Here is an 18,931-nt window from a genome sequence, read left to right as displayed (position 1 = left end):
TATATATATATATATATATATAATTTTTTTTATATATTATAAAAGTTGGTGTCAAGATTAAAGAGAAAATGTAACCTTATTTGACTTAGATTAATTCTACATTATAATAAAAGGCATCACTTGTGATTAATACAGGCAAACATTTCATGCTTACCTCTGAAATATTGACATGCAAATGCAGACACAACTTTCCACTTCTGAAAATGAGAAATACACAGACGTTAAATATAAAGAGGATGCATACATCATCAGTTTGCTGAATAAAGTACTAACCTGCTTTAATGTACGGCTATGACCATCTCAAGCTCTTTTATCAGGATAAATCATACAGATGTATTAAAGAAGGATTTAATCCATTTAACAATCATTTGAGTTCTTTAATAACCAGATGAGCCTGTAAAAGCGGATCTCTGGGAAAAGCAGGAGAACATCCGGATCTCATTCAAACAACAGCCCGTCTGCATTCAAACTCATTCATTATTGGTTCATTTATTAAGCTGTTATTTACCCAAAATATACTGCATATAATTACAATTAACACAGGAAGCATAAATACAGGGGGTGTAGACACGGTTAAAACCTTCAGAGCCAACGCAGTTTTGTCTCTCGGTTTAGTTTCTGATGGTTTCGTATTACTATTATCATCCTATTTGTCTTTAAGACCAGATATATACATTATACATTTTGCTAGAACACTGTGCAAACCTTCGTATGATTGACAAACGTTTGCAGAACAGTTTTAATTTTGCATAAATTAAAAACATGAACAGAGACTGTCATCCTTCAATGTTCATTGCTTTTTATATATATATATTCATTTATTTTTATATATTTTCCTGTGCATACACAGGAAGGAAAGATAACGCTCAGCAGCAAACAGTCGTATCGAAGAATAATTCATCCAAAAATGAAAACCGTCATTTGGTTTTAAACCGATATGCTGAAGAATCTCCATGCAGCTCTTTTCCATATAACATTAATTAATTAAAAAATTCAACAAATGCATAAGAATTTTCCATTTTGGGAGAATTATTCCTTTTAAAAAAACTATTACCACTTGTAATGTTATGAGTACTTTCTCTCTCTACACTTCGATCATCATATTTTACATTGAAAAGCACCTTTTTGAAGATACCATACATTTTCTTAAAAAAGAAAAAGTAAATAAAAACCTCCTAATCTCCAACTCAAGTTCAAGTTGACTACAAAATAATTACAATATATGTACAAAAAATGGATGCATTGATGATCACGGCACGTTAGTGAGAGAGATGCATCATGGGAAACGGCGTTCTTGGGAGTTTTATGAGACGTTTATAAACTCGTGATTGTTCTAGAGCAGTTCCAGACGCGGTCCTCGGCTTAGACTCGGTTTTCCGCTCATGCCGTGAGAGGGATTTGATGATGTCATTGGCAACAAACACATCACTGGAATGTTAAATGAGAAGAGGGGCGGTAAAAAAACAAAACCAAAGCAACTCGAGCAGTCGGACATGTTCAATATGGCATCCGTCAAGAGAGAATTCATGCCAAGAGAAAAGAATTAAACCTAACAGGTGAAGGAACAGGTAAAGCCACTGTCCTTTCCATGTCACGTCTTTGAGCGTTTCTCCACAGATCTCCTGCTTGTTTACACTGGGATAAACATGCGTGACGCCGACGGCCTGATGATCGAGACGTCGGACAGAACCGGGAAGTGCAGGTGAGCGTGTGCTTTGAATGTGAAGTGTTGCGAATGGATCCAATGGGAGTTTCACGTGGATTTCTGCCGGTAGTGAAGCGTCAGGTCGCCGCCGCTTTTCCAGATGAAGTGCTTCACCGTTCGCAGGTCCATGTTGGGATCCAGGACCTTCCGGAAGAAATGCAACACGTCAGGAAGATGCATTCAGTTCATTTTTATACACAGAGATCTGAGATCTAGGAGATTTCACTTTGGCATGACTGGTTAATTAGGAAAGTAATAAGCATTTAGCAGGTTTCCTGGTCTGATTAGCACACTGATGATTACTGATGATGTCCTAGTTGATCCTGAAATGTAAAAACAAAAAAAAGAATGTCAATAGGGATGCACTGATTTGAACATTTTGCCCGATACCGATAATTCTTTATATTTGAAAGCCGATAACCGATATATTGGCTGATAAATCTAAATCCAAATTTGTACATAATTTTTGAGAGCCTGATTACAAAAACAAAAGCCTCAGCGTTAAAAGCCGTGTCCTAAGCACTCAATTATAATGTTCTCATTATAATTTTATGTAGCCGATATGATAGACTTGCGCAGCACATAATGCACTGAACTGTATTTTCCAGTCATATTTCAAGCAATTTAAAACCATCATGTTGAACATCTGAAGTGTCTCAGCTGAAGGAAATAATCCATTATTTATCAGCTTTAATATATCAGCCTTATTTTCTTATCAGGCCGATAACGATAACATTAGAAAGGATCATATATCGGCCGATACTGATATGGTGGCTGATATATCATGCATCCCTAAATACCAATCTTTCAGCATCATCAGCTAAATAAACTTAACTCTGTCACTGTGAAGAGGTGCCATAGCGATATATAGCCGATCTTAACTGCTTGATTGTTTGTATTATTGCAATATGTAACTATATTATTGCCCAGCTCTGATCTGCTAAATGCAACTATAAGGCATAAAGATATTATAAACATGAACATTAGTGATGCACGATATATCGGCCACCATATCAGTATCGGCCAATATATGTTCATTTTTAATGTTATCGTTATCGGCCCGATAAGAAAATTTGGCCGATATATTGAAGCTGATGAATAATGTATTATTTCTGAGACACTTCAGATGATCAACATGATGGTTCTGAATTGCTTGAAATATGATTGAAATCACTTCAAAAAAGGAAAATACAGTTCAGTGCGACATGTGCAGCGCAAGTCTGTCATATCAGCTACATAAAATTATGAGGACATTATAATTGTGTGCTGGGGACACGGCTTTTAATTGTGAGAGTTTTGTTTTGGTAATCAGGCTCTCAAAAATTTTGGTTTAGATTTATCGACTTTCAAGCATAAAGTATTATCAGTTTTCCAAAATGTTCATATGGGTGCATCCCTAATTAACATCATGCTCTTCTGTGAAGCTGCTTTGAAACAATGTTGTTATAGTAATCTGTTCGGAAGCATGTTGAGATTAAAGAGTGGTTCAATTTCACTGGAACTGCAATCGAAACTGTAAGCACTGATCTGACTGTATGATCCTGCACTGGCATTGGTGTGTTCATCTGAGACGGACCTGATCCTGACAGAGCAGCTCGATCTTCTCCTCCGCTAGCACTGCCATGTCCTCCTCCTCTTTCTGTTCGCTGGGCTTCTCTCCGGTCGAACCGCCCGTCTGAGACTCGCTGTCCAGGTTAATGATCTTTTCATACACATGTTCCATCACCTTCCTCACCTGTAACATGTCACTGGCCGACAACCGATCCCTGCAAACACACACAAACACACGGCTATGCGTTCTAATGCAGTTTTCATTTACATCCAAAACGGTTGCATCTAGTCGCTTCAGACTGAAACATCACACACACACACTCTCTGTCTCTCTCTCTCTCTGTCTCTCTCTCTCTCACACACACACACACACACACACACACACACACACGTACTTCTTTAACGTCTTTGCTCCGGACGATGAATGTGGTTGGAGGTAGAATGGGATTTTGTTGAATTTGGGCATGTTTTTCTGTAGGAGAATTAAATAAATTTGCTTTAAATAGCAGAAAGAAAAAGTATAAGACATTTCTTGGAGACGTGATCAGGATCTTACGTCCACCGTGATGTCGATGACCCACTGCGGGACCGTCTCGTTGAGTAACATGGATTCAGTTTCTCCGCCGGAGTCTCGACACAACAGCCTGCACAAACACACACTCGTTTCATCACTGAACACCAGCATCTGAAGACGTGATTAAACAGGAAGACACACACACACACCTGAATAATGTCCTTCCTCCCGCTTCCCCGAAGATCACCGGAGTGTGTGGCGGCACCTGAAAATATCCGTTTCCTTTCTGTATCCGGCTCTCATGTTCACCGTTCACTGAGCAAACACACAACATAGGCCATCATCATCATCATCATCATCATCATCTGAAGAAGAAACTTATAAATATATATAGTAATTATAAACTTGGATATTATTATATGTAAATAAATATAAATGTTATATTGTATAAACATTAAATCCAAGTTTATAATTACTGTATAATATTAACAATAATTATTATTATTATTATTATTAATATTATTATTATTAATATTATTAATAATATTATTATTATTATTATATGTAGATTCATATTGTAATAATTATTATTATAAGTAATAAATGTTTACATGTATAAAATGTAGTAAATTGTAATATATTGTAACAAAATATATATATATATATATATATATATATATATATATATATATATATATATATAAAAATATAAATATATTTATTTTTTTATTTTTTTATAACAATATCTATATTAGTTTTAACAAAATAACCAAGTTTATAATTCCTGAATAATATATAATCATTTTTATAATTAGAATATATAATAAATATGATACTGCAAGTATAAACTTAGAATATAAAATAAAATATTTATATTTGTCAATACACATTTATTTTATACAATTAAATATAATCAGTGTTTTCGATTAGGGAAAAGTGTTTTTACCGCTCCCATGATTCAGTTCGCTCTCCTCGTCCATGGGGTTGATGTGTGTGCGAGGCCAGTACTCCAGCAGAGCCTGAAGCAGAAGCCCACCCAGATTCACTGCGCCACAACAAACACATTAACACACCTTCAGGATTTACCGTCACCATAAACATAAGCCTCTGGAGGTCGTTCTCACGTTTAGGGTCGGATCCGTCAGGACTGGTGAATCCAGCGTCTTTAGCAGAAACCCAGGCCGCAAAACAGTCGCTCTCGTCCAGCGTTATAGTCAACATCTGTCAATCAAAAGCCAAAAGATTCCTAACAGACCTGACAAACACTGAATCTGTGCTGAAAGTTCCCACACCTCGGTTAACTTCAAATTCAAGGACCTTTCAAGGACTTTCCAGGTCCAATACCCTCAAAATCAAGGATTAATGTGGGGACACATTTGTTGTGTCTAACAATAAACGTTGAGGGACCATCGTAGTGGTTTTTTGCGCGCGTGAACGTCATGGCAACGTACAACACACTTAACACTTAACGTAACGCTTAACGTAAATCAAGTAAGCTAGCATGCGTAGGCCACGAAGTGTTGGCGAAATAACACATTAGCGGACCCGAGGGAATAATATGGAATTTGATCCAGAAAACTAGACCTGTATCTGTGTGTGTTCATTTTCAAACACTTTCCAGGGCCTTGAATTTTTTATTTTTCAGATTTACAAACTTTCAAGGATTTCAAGGACCCGTGGGAACCCTGTGAAACACCGACTCACCCCCGTCTTCAGATCCACTGAAAACCAGTTCGGCACATAAACCATCTTGAACCTTTTCTTGATCTCTTCATCAAACTCCATCTTCCCCAAGTCTTCAACTTTACAAGCCTGAAAAACGTCAGAAAGCAAACCAGTTACACGACAACTAGCATTCGAATCAATCAATGAATATAAAGGTTAATCTAACACGGTACCTTGAGCACATCCCAGTATGCCACATTATTGTTGGTGTCTTTGGTCAGAATGTGTCTTTTGTCATTCAGAATGTGGCACTGAATTATACTGGCGCCACCTAGAGGTCAAGACATCAAATCAACATGCTGAAGATACGGTTTAAAGCTGATCATCATACATATCCTGAGTCATTTTTATGTTTATGTTTCACTGGATGATACGCCAACATACATCGCTGTGTAGAATACAATGAAAACTGTCATCAAGCTGATTTCCTGGTGTCTTTAACACACTAAAGAGACACAATTCAAGACTGAAGTGCATCATGCAGACGGTCGTACCTTTAATAACCTGTTCGGGCTGCGTGTACAGAGGCGTCAGCGGAGCGCTGCAGTCGTTGTCATAATCTCCAGACGCTCGGAAATTATGGATTCCCTTCAGAGACTGTGAAACAAAACCAAAAAAACTCAATATAGACAGAACATAAAACCAAGATTTGCCAAGAGAACCAAGAGTTATAATCGATAACGATAACTAGACGATATTTTGCTGTGTGTTTATTGTGTTGTACGTTGGCAGGTTTAGGACTGACTCCTAAAGTCTTTGGTATTCTTTATATTCTGTGTGTTGGTCAGTTCACAGCAGTGACACAAATCATCTTTTCCAATAAGTCTCAGTATATTTTGAGACTATTACAAAGATTGTTTTAATAACTCAGTAGCCTATGTTTTTTTAATAATGTTTAAATGGTGTAATATTTGTGAATTTGATTATGTAGCTATTTATCCATTTTCTTGCCAGTGCCGTCAGGATTACTGGTGCCGCGAGACTCCGCCCACACACTGTACTGATTGGCTGACTCCGCCCACACACTGTTCTGATTGGCTGACTCTGGCTGACTCCACCCACACACTGTTCTGATTGGCTGACTCCACCCACATGCTGTTCTGACTGGCTGACTCACAAATTATTTGTCATTGGAATCTTATCGCATCGCGTCTGGTTAGGACACGGTGTTACTAATGTCTGCGCCTGCTCTTACATAAAGAATAGGGTGGATAACATGCAACACAAAAGATGACCTTAAATTAATACCACTGGACCACATCCAGGGAAAGGCGACACTAAATAATGACCCTCGTGCGTAAACGAGCGCGCTGCACAATACTGAAAGCTCAGTGTGTGACGTCACCACAGCTGGAGCAGGTGCTGTTTCCGCTCACGTCACGCCGGACACCAGCTGCACTTACCCATTTATTAACTGTGGACTTCGTGGTGGAAACCCAGATGGCCGAATGCGGATCAGCTGACCTGTCCAGCTCCATCTGGAAGACACCCAAGCACATTCACACTTCAGTAACTTTACCTTACTCTCCATTACCTGGTCGTGGTCCACAGCTGCCGCAGGTGTTGGAGGCATAAACCTCCACCCTAGATTTAATCTATGGAGATCACTTAATTTTTCAATCTTAACAATACAACATATATCCTTTACATATTTGACACACTTTGTATTACTCTCTATGCTTGTGAGTTGTTGTCAGGCAGAAACCTTGAATCTCCAAAAACGCTACTTTGCAGGAAATGGAAAAAACACTTTTTTTAAGTAATTAAACACCATGTTGTCAAAGCTGATATTGTGACTTTAAGTATGGTCAGACATTTGCATGTCAATATATTATTAACATTTGACCAAAATCAAGCTCAAATGTAGTTTTGACCAGCGAATTTTGTACAGTTTTGTACACGTTTTGATCATTTGTGTCATTAGAACGGCCACATCTGAGGCAGTAAGTGTTAATGTTTTCATAATGTTTTCTTCAACTTACAGGTAATAAAGTTTACTGTAGCTATATGTGGGCGCTCAGTTTTACTGTCATTTGGACAAAATCTTATATTAATAAAGACAAAGTGCTTCACACAGGCTAATTAAGACAGTATTTACTAGACTAAGACACTCTGTTCTGCTCCTCAAATACATAAAACATCAACATTTATATATGTATTAAAAGAACCAGTTCTTTATTTACTATTGCTTTGAAAACAAGCAGAGACGCTCCAGAACGTGTTCATTCATGATAGAGGTGGGCGGAGTTATGAGGTTTGACTGACAGTTTGAGGAGCCAATAAGAGTTACGAGATAGAGTCACAAGCTCTTTTTAATACTTTTCATTGCTTAAATATTTGCAAAACCCACAGACAGATGTAAAGAGTGACCAATAGTAATGATTTATAAAAAATCAAAATGACGAAACATGGAGATACAAGGTTTCCACCCGACAGCGACAACATAACTTTTGATTGTGGACTTCAGACAATATGTTTTACTATTCTCCTCTATCTTTATCCTGTTAATATTGTAAATAAACAGATATCTGACCACAAAAATGACTTAGATTTTAATAAACATGTGGTAAAACCTATAACAGAACATACCAGCTTACCAGCCAGCTCTGGTCATATATATATATATATATAAAAACATACACTCTGTATGAGACCCAGAAATGTTACAACAGAAATCTGACTCTTAAATAAGAGGTTAAATAAACTTCCATAATTTTGCTATAGTATTTGACTTTCACACCTTCAACACGGGCGCTTTCTCTTCACAGATCAGCACACGGATGTCAGGGTTGCGCAGGTCTGTGCAGTAGATCTTGCGGTCGCGACCCCCGGAATACACGTGTGTGAAGGCCTCGTTGACCTGCAGCGCCCAGACGCCCTCATCATGAACGCGGTACGTGGCGATACACCTCTGCTGACCCAGAGACCACAGCCGGATCGTCCCGTCAGAACTCCCTGAAAGACACTGAACACACACACACACACCAGGGCTGAACACAACAGCACAGACAGCTGGAATCCAGGACTTGGCTAGTGATGCGTTCAAGTCATCTCGTTAAGATCGTATTTACGAGTTGAGCGCATGAGTGCCACCACAATGATGTAAATACGAGTGGGATTTTCTGTAAGCCCCGATCTTTACAAGTTGAGGGCGTGTCACTGAGAAAAATGGCGGGATAACACAACACTTAAATGATTGAAATATTAACCTCATTATTAGGGGGAGTTGAAGAAAATATTTTAGCACATGTCTTGATCTAACCTGAGTTCCATCTCGGTTTAGCAGCAGTGATTTGACGTTGTCTGAATGTCCTTTCAGTTTCATCAGTTTGGCACAGGTGCGCGGGTCCCACACTCTCAGAACCTGAAGTGAGAACAACAAATCAATTAAATAAAGACAATGTGAAATCGGCATCAGAAGAATTCAGGCGATGGATGGATGGATGGATGGATGGATGGATGGATGGATGGATGGATGGATGGATGGATGGATGGATGGATGGATGGATGGATGGATGGATGGATGGATGGATGGATGGATGGATGGATGGATGGATGGATGGATGGATGGATGGATGGATGGATGGATGGATGGATGGATGGATGGATGGATGCTCTGCACAACCCAGTTGTATTATTCTATACATACTGAAATGAAACTAGAACTAACTTTATTTACTCTTTTAATATGTCCCTGATCAAAAAAATGTAATCAAGGCTGCATAACAATAATGTTGCGTGGCAGAAATTGAGATTTATCACTAAGATTATTTCACTCAGAAATTAAATGTCAAACCTTTTCAGTGGATCCCGACACTATAACCGTCCCCATCTGATTCATGGCCAAACTGTAGATGGAGTCCTTGTTCCCGCTGAGAGAAGACGCTGTATAGCGTAAAGAAAGAGACATTTATCTTTAAACACAAACTTAAATCCAGGATTCAGTGATTCTTTAATACAGATTTTGGGTCTACTGATAAAAGGCACCAAACGAAAGTGTAAAGTAACTTATTTCATCTATTGTTTGGATTGTGATTGCAATAGACCAGTGGTTCCCAACCTTTTCCAACTCGCGGCCCACACAACCAAACACGCAAGTTTCCGCGGCCCACTGCAAGAATTGAAACCGACCCGACTATTTTTGTCAGATAATGGGTTATCGAGCCCAGGATCAAATCGGCTGCTCTAGCCTTCATGCAGAAATATCAGACTTTTGTCCCGTCCATTGCTATGGTCACCATGTCAATCATTGCAATTTTGAGAGTTAAAGGGATAGTTCACCCAAAAATGTAAATTCTGTCATCATTTACTCACCCTCAAGTTGTTCCAAACCTGTATAAATGTCTTTGGTTCTGCTGAACACAAAGAAAGATATTTTGACAAATATTTGTAAGCAGGGCCTAAAACTAACTTTTTTGCCACGCCTGCCAATGGCCGGTGACTTAAGAAAACTTACTAGCCTTAAACATTTTTCTACTGGCCATGAAACCAAAATTTTAGATACCAGTGAAAATTCACAATTCTCTATTCCAATTTCAATGCCAAAGCTGAAACTACTAGCCTAACATTATTAAAGACAAGTAACAGTAGTTTTCAGGAAGAGACATTGAATAAAGTATTAACAAACTTACAAAAGTTATTCAGGTCAAGAGCAGAGAATGATCTTTTTCTTTGTCCTTTGTTGTTTGATTAACATTAAAATCAGAAAGCAGGAGAAATATTAGGCTGCTGTCACTTTAAGAGTGAAGGCACGGATCTAATATACTGATACACGTGTTGCCTTTCTCTTACTGTTTATGTTCACTAAAGCCTTAACTGGCTATGTTTACTAGGATAATGCCGAGACGGGCATTTTGGACACTTTTTTTGTAAAATTGTGGAAGACCAAGCGAAAGAGAGCTCATTTCAGTATTTGCGCGCTGTCGCTTCGGATGCTTGCTCTCATAAAACTTCCCACGCAGCGTAAATAACGAATTGAGTTCTCTTTAGTGTCTTCTTGCGCTTGAATCTTTATATTGCCAAGGCTTAAACTTTCATGTTTGGTTACAAACAATCTTCAAAATATCTTCTCTTGTATTCAACAGAATAAAGAAAATTATACAGGTTTGGAACAACTTGAGGTTGAGTAAATGATGACAATTTTCCATTTTGGGTGAACTATCCCTTTAATCAATGCTGTCTACACTGCACAATACATCCGGTCTACAATGTGTTTGTTAAAATGAGAGGATTCACGAGCTTGCATAACTAAACCTCTGGTGTTTTGAGTGGACTAACTTGTCTAATTTAAACACCTCTGATTGGTCGTTGCATTCAAGGAGTCAACAGATATGTCTGTGATTGGCTACACTGCTCAACCTTGCAAAAGCACGTTGTAAATAGCAACATTTGACGCTCTCGCAGTGCAAACACAAATACGCCAATATCTGATTATTACAGCTTCAACTGAGGGTGCTAAGAGACTAACAGCTGAAATCCTCACCTAATGCAAAGGCTGGTATCGTTTAGCATATACTAAACACTGTTGCAAACGGAGATCAGGCTTGACGTAAAGCTCATTCCGGTAAAATAATGTGCAAAGCTAAAATAAGCTCAATAATATAAAGCAACACGGCTGCTTGTTCTCCCACACATGTGAAGACTACCGCTAGCTAGTCACTACTGTATTTTCTGGGTCTAGCTTTACTCTTTTTGATGTCAGGCATTGCTGAAGATTTATCCTTACTTGTAGATGAAGAAACATCTGCATTTGTCCTTTTCAGCGACCCTGTTGATAACCATTCATCCATGTTTAAATCTGTTGTAGCCTACAGTATGCAGCAAAAGTATTGGTGGTTTATTCTTTACACAACCGAACAGCGAGCGTAAATAGTGAATACACAGAAACAGTTTAATATTTCTTTTCTGTTATTTCATTATATGTTAAACTATTATATGTAATTAGACAGTTTTACATACTGTATATATTACCAAAATTATTATTAGTATAATAGTGACTGGCGCCCCCTTGCAATATCGTCGCGGCCCACAGGTTGAAAACCACTGCAATAGACCAATAAATGATCGTTTAGTCGTAACACTTTACAATAAGGTTTCATTTGTTAGAGAACGGTTTAGATGCGGCTTAACATGAACAAATAATGAATAGTATTTTGATTAACTAACATTAACAAAGGTTAACTAATGCTGTAAAACACACACTGTTCATTATTAGCTAATGCATTAACTTATGTTAACAAATAAGACGTTACTGTAAAGTGTTACAGCCATTATATCAAAAAGTAGATTTTTTTTGTTATGTATATCAGTTATTAGACACTTAAAGTCCCCCTGTGGTTAAAAAAAATCAAGCTTTTAATGTTGTTTATATGTGTATGTGGTGTTTTTAATATGCTTTAAGACAAACCATGTGTAAATTCATAAGTCGACTCCATTGCTGAGTATTTCCTCCTTAAAACTGCAGTGAACCAAAGACAGTCTCAAAAACACGCTTTGAAATCGCTGGTGTTTCTGACGTCACAAACTACCTTGTAACCAATCAGATCAACGTGTGATCGTCAACCAGTGGATCTCTGAGCTGGAGGCGGGGCTCATTTGCATATTCATAGAACCACGCATACTAAATGAGGCAAGGGTGTCGAGTTACATTCAAGATATTTTAAGGAAAAAAACGCTTAAATGTGTCATTTTGGTGAGTTTTAAGGGATTAAATGACTGACTACAGGGGGACTTTAAATATAATAATCTGTATTGTTATTGAGCCAAAAATCAATATCAGTCGCCCTGTAATTTGAATCAGAGTAATTGAGAACTCACTAGTGACAGTGTTATTGGATGCGGTCAGTGCTGTGAGTGTGTTCACGTCCCAGAGGAAGATCTGTCGGTCCAGCCCGGCCGAAGCCACCAGCTCTTTGTCTTTAGCATACGCCAATGCTTTCACATAGTCCTACATAAACACACACAAACATCCTAATGAAAAAACTATTCAAAAAAAATTATTCAAATTATTGAAAGTAGAAAACCAGATACAGTGCACACTTTGTTTAATTGTGAAATATTATTACAATTTAAAATAACTGAGAATATATTTTCTGAGAATTTTCTATGTGAATATATAATAAAGTGTAATTTATTCCTGTGATCAAAGCTGAATTTTCAGCATCATTACTCTTCAGAGTCACATGATCCTTCAGAAATCACTCTAATATGATGATTTGATGATCAAGAAACATTTATGATTATTATTATCAATGTTGAATTAATGTTTTTTTCAGGATTCTTTGATGAATAGAAAGTTTATAGAAAGAAAGAACAGCATTTATCTGTGGGGTAATAAAATAAATCAAAACTTTTATTCAGCAAGGATGCATTAAATTGATCAAAATCAATTTATAATGTTCCAAAAGATTATATTTCAAATAAATGAAATAAAACTTTCTATTCAAAGAATCCTGAAAAAAAAATTGTACATAACCGTTTCAACATTGATAATAATAATGAATGTTTTTTGAGCATTAAATCAGCATATTAGAATGATTTCTGAAGGATCATGTGACACTGAAGATTCAGCTTTCATCACAGGAATAAATTACATTTTAAAATATATTCAAAGAGAAAACAGTTATTTTAAATTGTCATAATATTTAACAATATTACTGTTTTAATCAAATAAATCCACCCTTGGTGAGCAGAAGAGACTTCTTTTAAAAACATTAAAAATCTTACAGATCCCAAACTTTTGAACGACAGTGTATTTAAATACACATATAAAAATGAATGGCCTGCAAACCCACAGAAATAAAGCTTCAGGATGCCCATGTGACCATGCTAATGAGTAGGAAAAAAATAATCAAGATAAACAATTAAGGATATCTGGTTACACTTTACAATAAGGTTCATTAGTTAGCATTAGTTAATGTACTAACTAACATTGAGCAATACATTTGTTACAGTATTTATTCATCTTTGTTAATGTTAGTTAATAATAATCCAGCTGTTCATTGTTTGTTCATGTTAGTTCACAGTGTATTAACTAATGTTAACAAATACAACCTTTGATTTTAATAATGCATTAGTAAATGTTGAAATTAATATGAACAAAGATTAATAAATACTGTAGAAGTGCAGCTCATTATTAGTTTATGTTAACTAATGAACCTTATTGTAAAGTGTTACCGGATATCTATACAATAAGGAAGCGGTGCCGTCTCTCATGTATGAATCACTGCATCACCTTTTCTTGGATCTCGAGGGTTTCTCACATTTCTATCATTCAAAAATCACCTCAGGATCTTCACTAGTGAAGAGTATTATTTTCCTGCAGCTCTGGAGTCATTAGTCACATGACAGTACCTTGTGCGTTCGCAGCGTTGACATGCAGAAGCCCTTATGTGCGTTCCAGACCTTCACTGTAGTGTCTGATGAGGCGGATATCACTGTAGAGACAACAGACACACACACATATACATCTGTGCTGTACACAAGCAACAAAGGCCCTGCACTTGTCAGACACTCACGTGTTTTCCCGTTGCAGCACAGGACGATGTCATTGACCCAGTCCGTGTGGTGCTCCATGGATGCGATGTACGGATCCTGCTGCAAGACATTCACATTTCATCATTAGCAGACGCTTTTATCCAAACGAGGAGAACACAAGCAATCAGACCAGAACAAGTCATATTATACAATTTGTGGTCCCACTTTATATTAAGTGGCTTTATGTACTATGTACTTACATCACAAAAGAAGTACAATGTATTTATTGTGTTGATGTTGTATTGTAAAACACTTGTGCTGCTATTGAGGTGTGATACGGGATTACATAAATTAATTACAGCTGTACAATGTAAAAACATGTATGTACACAATAAGTCCATTGTATCAAATTATTAATTTCAATGTAAGTACATAGTACTTAAAGCCACTTAATATAAAGTGGGACCCAATTTTTTTTAAATTAACATATGATTTAAAAAAAATCCAAAACCTTTTCAGGCATAATCTTACTAAAGTTTTAAATCAGAAAAACAAAACAAATAGAATAGAATAGAATAGAATAGAATAGAATAGAATAGAATAGAAAAGGTAAGTGCTAGAATTAATTGGTCAGGTGCTGATGAAAAATATCATTTTTTGCAAATGTGACACGCAGGAAAGAGCAGCGACATCATTTCCCAGATCCAGGGACGACCTGTTCTCTAATCAGGTTTGAGATCACATCGACAGGTTTACCTTGTGCTGGTTGACGCTCCATATCCTGATGATGGAGTCTCGCCCAGCGGTGAAGAGCCGGTTCAGAGCTGGATCCAGCTGTAGTGCGTTGACTCCATTACGATTATATTTCTCCACCTCATCTCTGATCACATACGACACCTGCAACACACACACGCTCAGAACTAGCTGCAGCGATTTTAAAGGGGTGGTATAATGCCCTTTTCACAAGATGTAAAATAAGTCTCTGATGTCCCCAGAGTGTGTGTGTGAAGTTTTAGCTCAAATACCCCTCAGATATTTTTATAGCATGTTAAAATCGGCACTTTTTGAGGGTGAGCAAAAACACACTGTGTTTGTGTGTGTCCCTTTAAATGCAAATGAGCTGCTGCTCCCGGCACAGGGGGCGGAGCTTCAAGAGCTTGTGTCCTTTTACCTCACACACACATGCACTGAACATTTCTAAACTTTTAGCCTTTTATGTTCAAACCGGAGTCAGACAATGATGGAGAGACTCAAGAAGAAGTGACAACATGTAGAAGCAACAGGACATTTCTGAATGGTTAGTTGATGAATTTATGTAGCTGATGTGGAGTTATCCTCTAGTCATTGATTAGCATATTCTGTCATGATAATCTATAAATCGCGTTCAGGGGGCGGGGTTTATGTAAATTCTAGGGTTGGTGATGTCACTAACCCGGGAGGAATGTGGTGTAGTCTCTACCAGCCGTTTGTTGTAGTCCTTAAAAAACAATTTCTTTAAAAGCAAATATCTCCCTTTGCTCTGAACTTTGAGTGTTGTAACTTTGCAGATGTTGTTTATGCTCAAACAGCAACATTACACACTAACTAAAGTTAGAAAAATGAAATCATAATCAACCGGCCTTTTAACGATTAATCGGACACTGAAGAAAGCACTGTCAGAAGAGAACGGCATGTATACAGTAGGGCTGTGCGATTAATCGTACTTGCGCTCGAGGCGGGAGCGTAATGTACTGTGTGAATAAATAAATATATCCTAAATAAATGCCAGAACATGCACAGTGATCATTTATTTGATGTGTCATAATATAGTATTAGAAACATTGTTTTTCTTTGTTTAAAATGTAAATGCATAAAAATGCAAGGTGTCCAGGCACGCTTTTTTTTTAATGCAAATTGATAATCTTTTAACATGTTTTTACATAACATAGATAAACTATGAAAGCCATTTTCGGCACATAAGACAAAAAATATGCTTTTGTAAATCATTATGACATAAAAAGTCAAAATTATGACAAAAAAAACTAATTATGACATACAAAGTCATATTTTTAGGCTTTTTATGTCATAAGAAATCTAATTTATGAGATAAAAAGTCATAATAATTATGACTTTTCTCTGTCATAATTATGACTTAGAAAATACACAGAAAATGTATATTCCCTATTTTACAAAATGTGCATTAAAATAACCAAAAACTTTAGAAAACACATTTGGATGTACAATGATAATATTGAGATTATACTTTATTTTACAGTGTCCTTGTTACACGTTACATGTAATTACTGCAGTACTAACTATAATCACTGCGATAAATTGTAATTGATTTTCGATTTTGGCATCCATTGATTATGAAAACAAGATAATCGAGGTAAAATGATTATTGTTCTGTCCAGCGCACCTTCCTTTCCTTCACAGCGAGGAGCTTTCGTTCCTCCCTAAAATCCCAAACTTAACATCCAAATCAGCCGAATCAGTGAGTGTTGTAAAATGCAGTCTGCTGTTGCTAAACGTCAGAACGTGTTTGATATTAAACAGTGTCATTAAAAGCACATAAAGCCGCAAAAGAGACACTGTTCCCCAGACGGCTTTCTGTGTGCGCTCCGACTCAGAGCCGAACATGGATAAGCAAATGGGCTTCGGATACGCGCCTAAACACACAAATGTCAATATATAATTATTTTTTATTTTTTTTTATAGAGTATTCACGTAAACAGTGGGTTATGTCTTAAGTAAACGTAAGCAGAAAACGCATATGTAACAGTATTGGATCCGCGCATTCACTCTTAAAGTGACAGCAGCCTAATAAACCTGATGTTGTCCGTCATTAATGATAATCAAACAACAAATGACAAGGGAAAATCCCTCACTGATCTTGACTGAATAACTTAAGTAGCTTTAATATGGATTAATCTATATTTAATGTAAGACTGCAGTGTTATTTTACATTTGATTATTCAAGTTTTTGCTGTAGGCTATTACTTATCTGAATACCACTATTAGCACATATTCCTAAAAAAAACCTTAAAACTGTTTAATTTGTATTTTAGTTCTGTTATTTGTCCATTTTGTTTATAATTGGTTTCTTTGTTCTTATTGTATTGCTGATTGTTTACTCTTATGTAATTGTTTTGAGGACATTTTTCTTACATTAGTTAACCTAGTATTAGTTTTTGCTTAAGTATCAATAAATGTAAAATTTCACTGATATTTAAAATTACTCATATCGTGAAATAAGACTGATCATATCGCCCAGCAATTATCGGGATTTCAATATTGGCCAAAAATAATTGTTTATGATTTAATAATTGATTACGATTTCTGCCATAATCGAGCAGCCCTGCTATACAGTAGTCATGGTACAATCAAAGTCAAGGATGGAAAGAGCTCTTAATACACCGTTTTTGATGCCACTTATGATTCATGCAGATTAGATTCATGATTTATGATTCATGCAGATCCATTTATTTTTTATCTTTAAAGTTTTATAAAGTAATAAGAAGCGTAAGACTGAGGTAAAATACAGAACTAAAATGTGAGCTCGGTATAATTCGTTCAAATGAGGGCATATGAATATATATATATATATATACATACACAGACTATACAAGCCATCTGAGTATTACACTTAAGAAAATACTTTTTTTTAACTCCTTTACTTGTATTCATTTATATATTACACATGACAATAAAATAAAATGGACATTTATCAGTGTGATAAAGCACTTTTTTTATTTGATTAAGTTTATTTTTAAAAATCCCCAGAATTCTGAAGGTTAAGTCATTGTTAATTTGTTTAATAAAGTTCAGAACTAAATTTAATTGAGTTACTCCATGACGACTAATAATTTATAGACATTTTTTACTGGAAAGCAAAAACACCTTCATGACAAACACATGTAAAATGCGTGCGCAGTATGCAGGCATGATATAGCAATATATTCATATTATGTAGCCTTTACATGTGTGTTGATCTTCAAATGTTCATTATTATTATGTACATATGCATGGTAACCACGTGACTATATGTTCAGTATGCTGTGTGCTTAAATGGTCATGTAGTCAGTACGCATATTCCCATATGTTCATCATGTATGGTTGGATTATTGTCATAATGACACGACGTGACCTTATAGAATCGAAATCTGTGACCAAACCCGGCTAAATATTTGTTTTGCAGCCAATAACAGTCATTTAAACTCCGACACATCGAGTTTATGTTATTATGGGTTGCAGTAAGCTGTCCATACAGACTTAGTATGCAGCATTCTTAGACACCTGACTCAAAACGCCCCAAAACTGCAGTCTGATAGGCAGCACACTAGATTTAGAGACACAGCCTGGCCTCCACCTCCCTCTGCGCCACACAAACACACACACACGCGTTTAAAACAGCCGTCACAACCGCGATCTACAGTCTGAACACTACTATCATCGCACAAATAGCAAACACACACCACAAGCCCGCACGCGAGTGTGAAACAGTCACCTGCACTTTCCTGCGCCCCGCTGCATTCTGCCTGTGATGCGTCGCCATCTTACATGTTGACGCCGTGACGTCACTTCCGTCACGCCAAGAAGACCCGCCAGCGCGGGAGCGTGATGTACTGTAGGCCTATGAATAAAGAAATATAAATAAGTGCCAGAACATGCACAGCGACGTTGTGTCATAATATAGTATAATAAATATTGTTTTCCTTTGTTTAAAAACTAAATACATAAAAACGCAAGGTGCCGAGCGTTGATCATCAGTTGATCATCAGTTGATCATCTTTTTAACATGTTTACATAGATAGCCTAAAGTTTAAACTATGAAAGGCAATTATTGCAGGCACATACGTAAGACTTTTTTTGTTTTTCTAAATCATAATTATGACATAAAAAGGTCAAATGTATGACAAAACCGTAATTATGACGTCATTATTTTATGTCATAAGAAATCTAATTTATGAGATAAAAAGTCG

The 18,931-nt window shown here is 36.7% G+C and overlaps 1 protein-coding gene across 4 annotated transcripts; it reads right to left on the bottom strand.

Annotated features, from left to right (window-relative positions):
- Nucleotides 1-252: 252 nt before the first annotated feature.
- Nucleotides 253-18,543, bottom strand: wdr48a (WD repeat domain 48a). Of its 4 annotated transcripts, none has more exons than XM_084102221.1 (20): nucleotides 18,457-18,529; nucleotides 14,727-14,867; nucleotides 14,012-14,090; nucleotides 13,848-13,930; nucleotides 12,312-12,441; nucleotides 11,221-11,262; nucleotides 9,292-9,380; nucleotides 8,758-8,859; nucleotides 8,236-8,460; nucleotides 6,899-6,973; nucleotides 5,990-6,092; nucleotides 5,669-5,766; nucleotides 5,475-5,582; nucleotides 4,895-4,991; nucleotides 4,717-4,815; nucleotides 3,980-4,085; nucleotides 3,813-3,900; nucleotides 3,652-3,728; nucleotides 3,282-3,471; nucleotides 253-1,849 (listed from the first exon to the last, which is right to left on the bottom strand). In XM_084102221.1, the coding sequence occupies exons 1-20, from the start codon at nucleotides 18,502-18,504 to the stop codon at nucleotides 1,754-1,756; spliced, it is 2,076 nt and encodes a 691-aa protein (XP_083958347.1). In that variant the 5' UTR covers nucleotides 18,505-18,529; the 3' UTR covers nucleotides 253-1,753. The 4 variants fall into 4 exon arrangements, with proteins under 4 accessions (XP_083958347.1, XP_083958348.1, XP_083958350.1 ...); XM_084102222.1 differs by having other exon boundaries at nucleotides 14,012-14,087; XM_084102224.1 differs by lacking the exon at nucleotides 11,221-11,262 and having other exon boundaries at nucleotides 18,457-18,543.
- Nucleotides 18,544-18,931: the final 388 nt, after the last annotated feature.

This window comes from Abramis brama, assembly GCF_963993115.1.
Source record: "Abramis brama genome assembly, chromosome: 24".
Classification (NCBI taxonomy): domain Eukaryota; kingdom Metazoa; phylum Chordata; class Actinopteri; order Cypriniformes; family Leuciscidae; genus Abramis; species Abramis brama.
The sequence above is the reverse complement of the archived record's forward strand: the minus strand, read 5'-3'. Positions and strand labels throughout refer to the sequence as shown.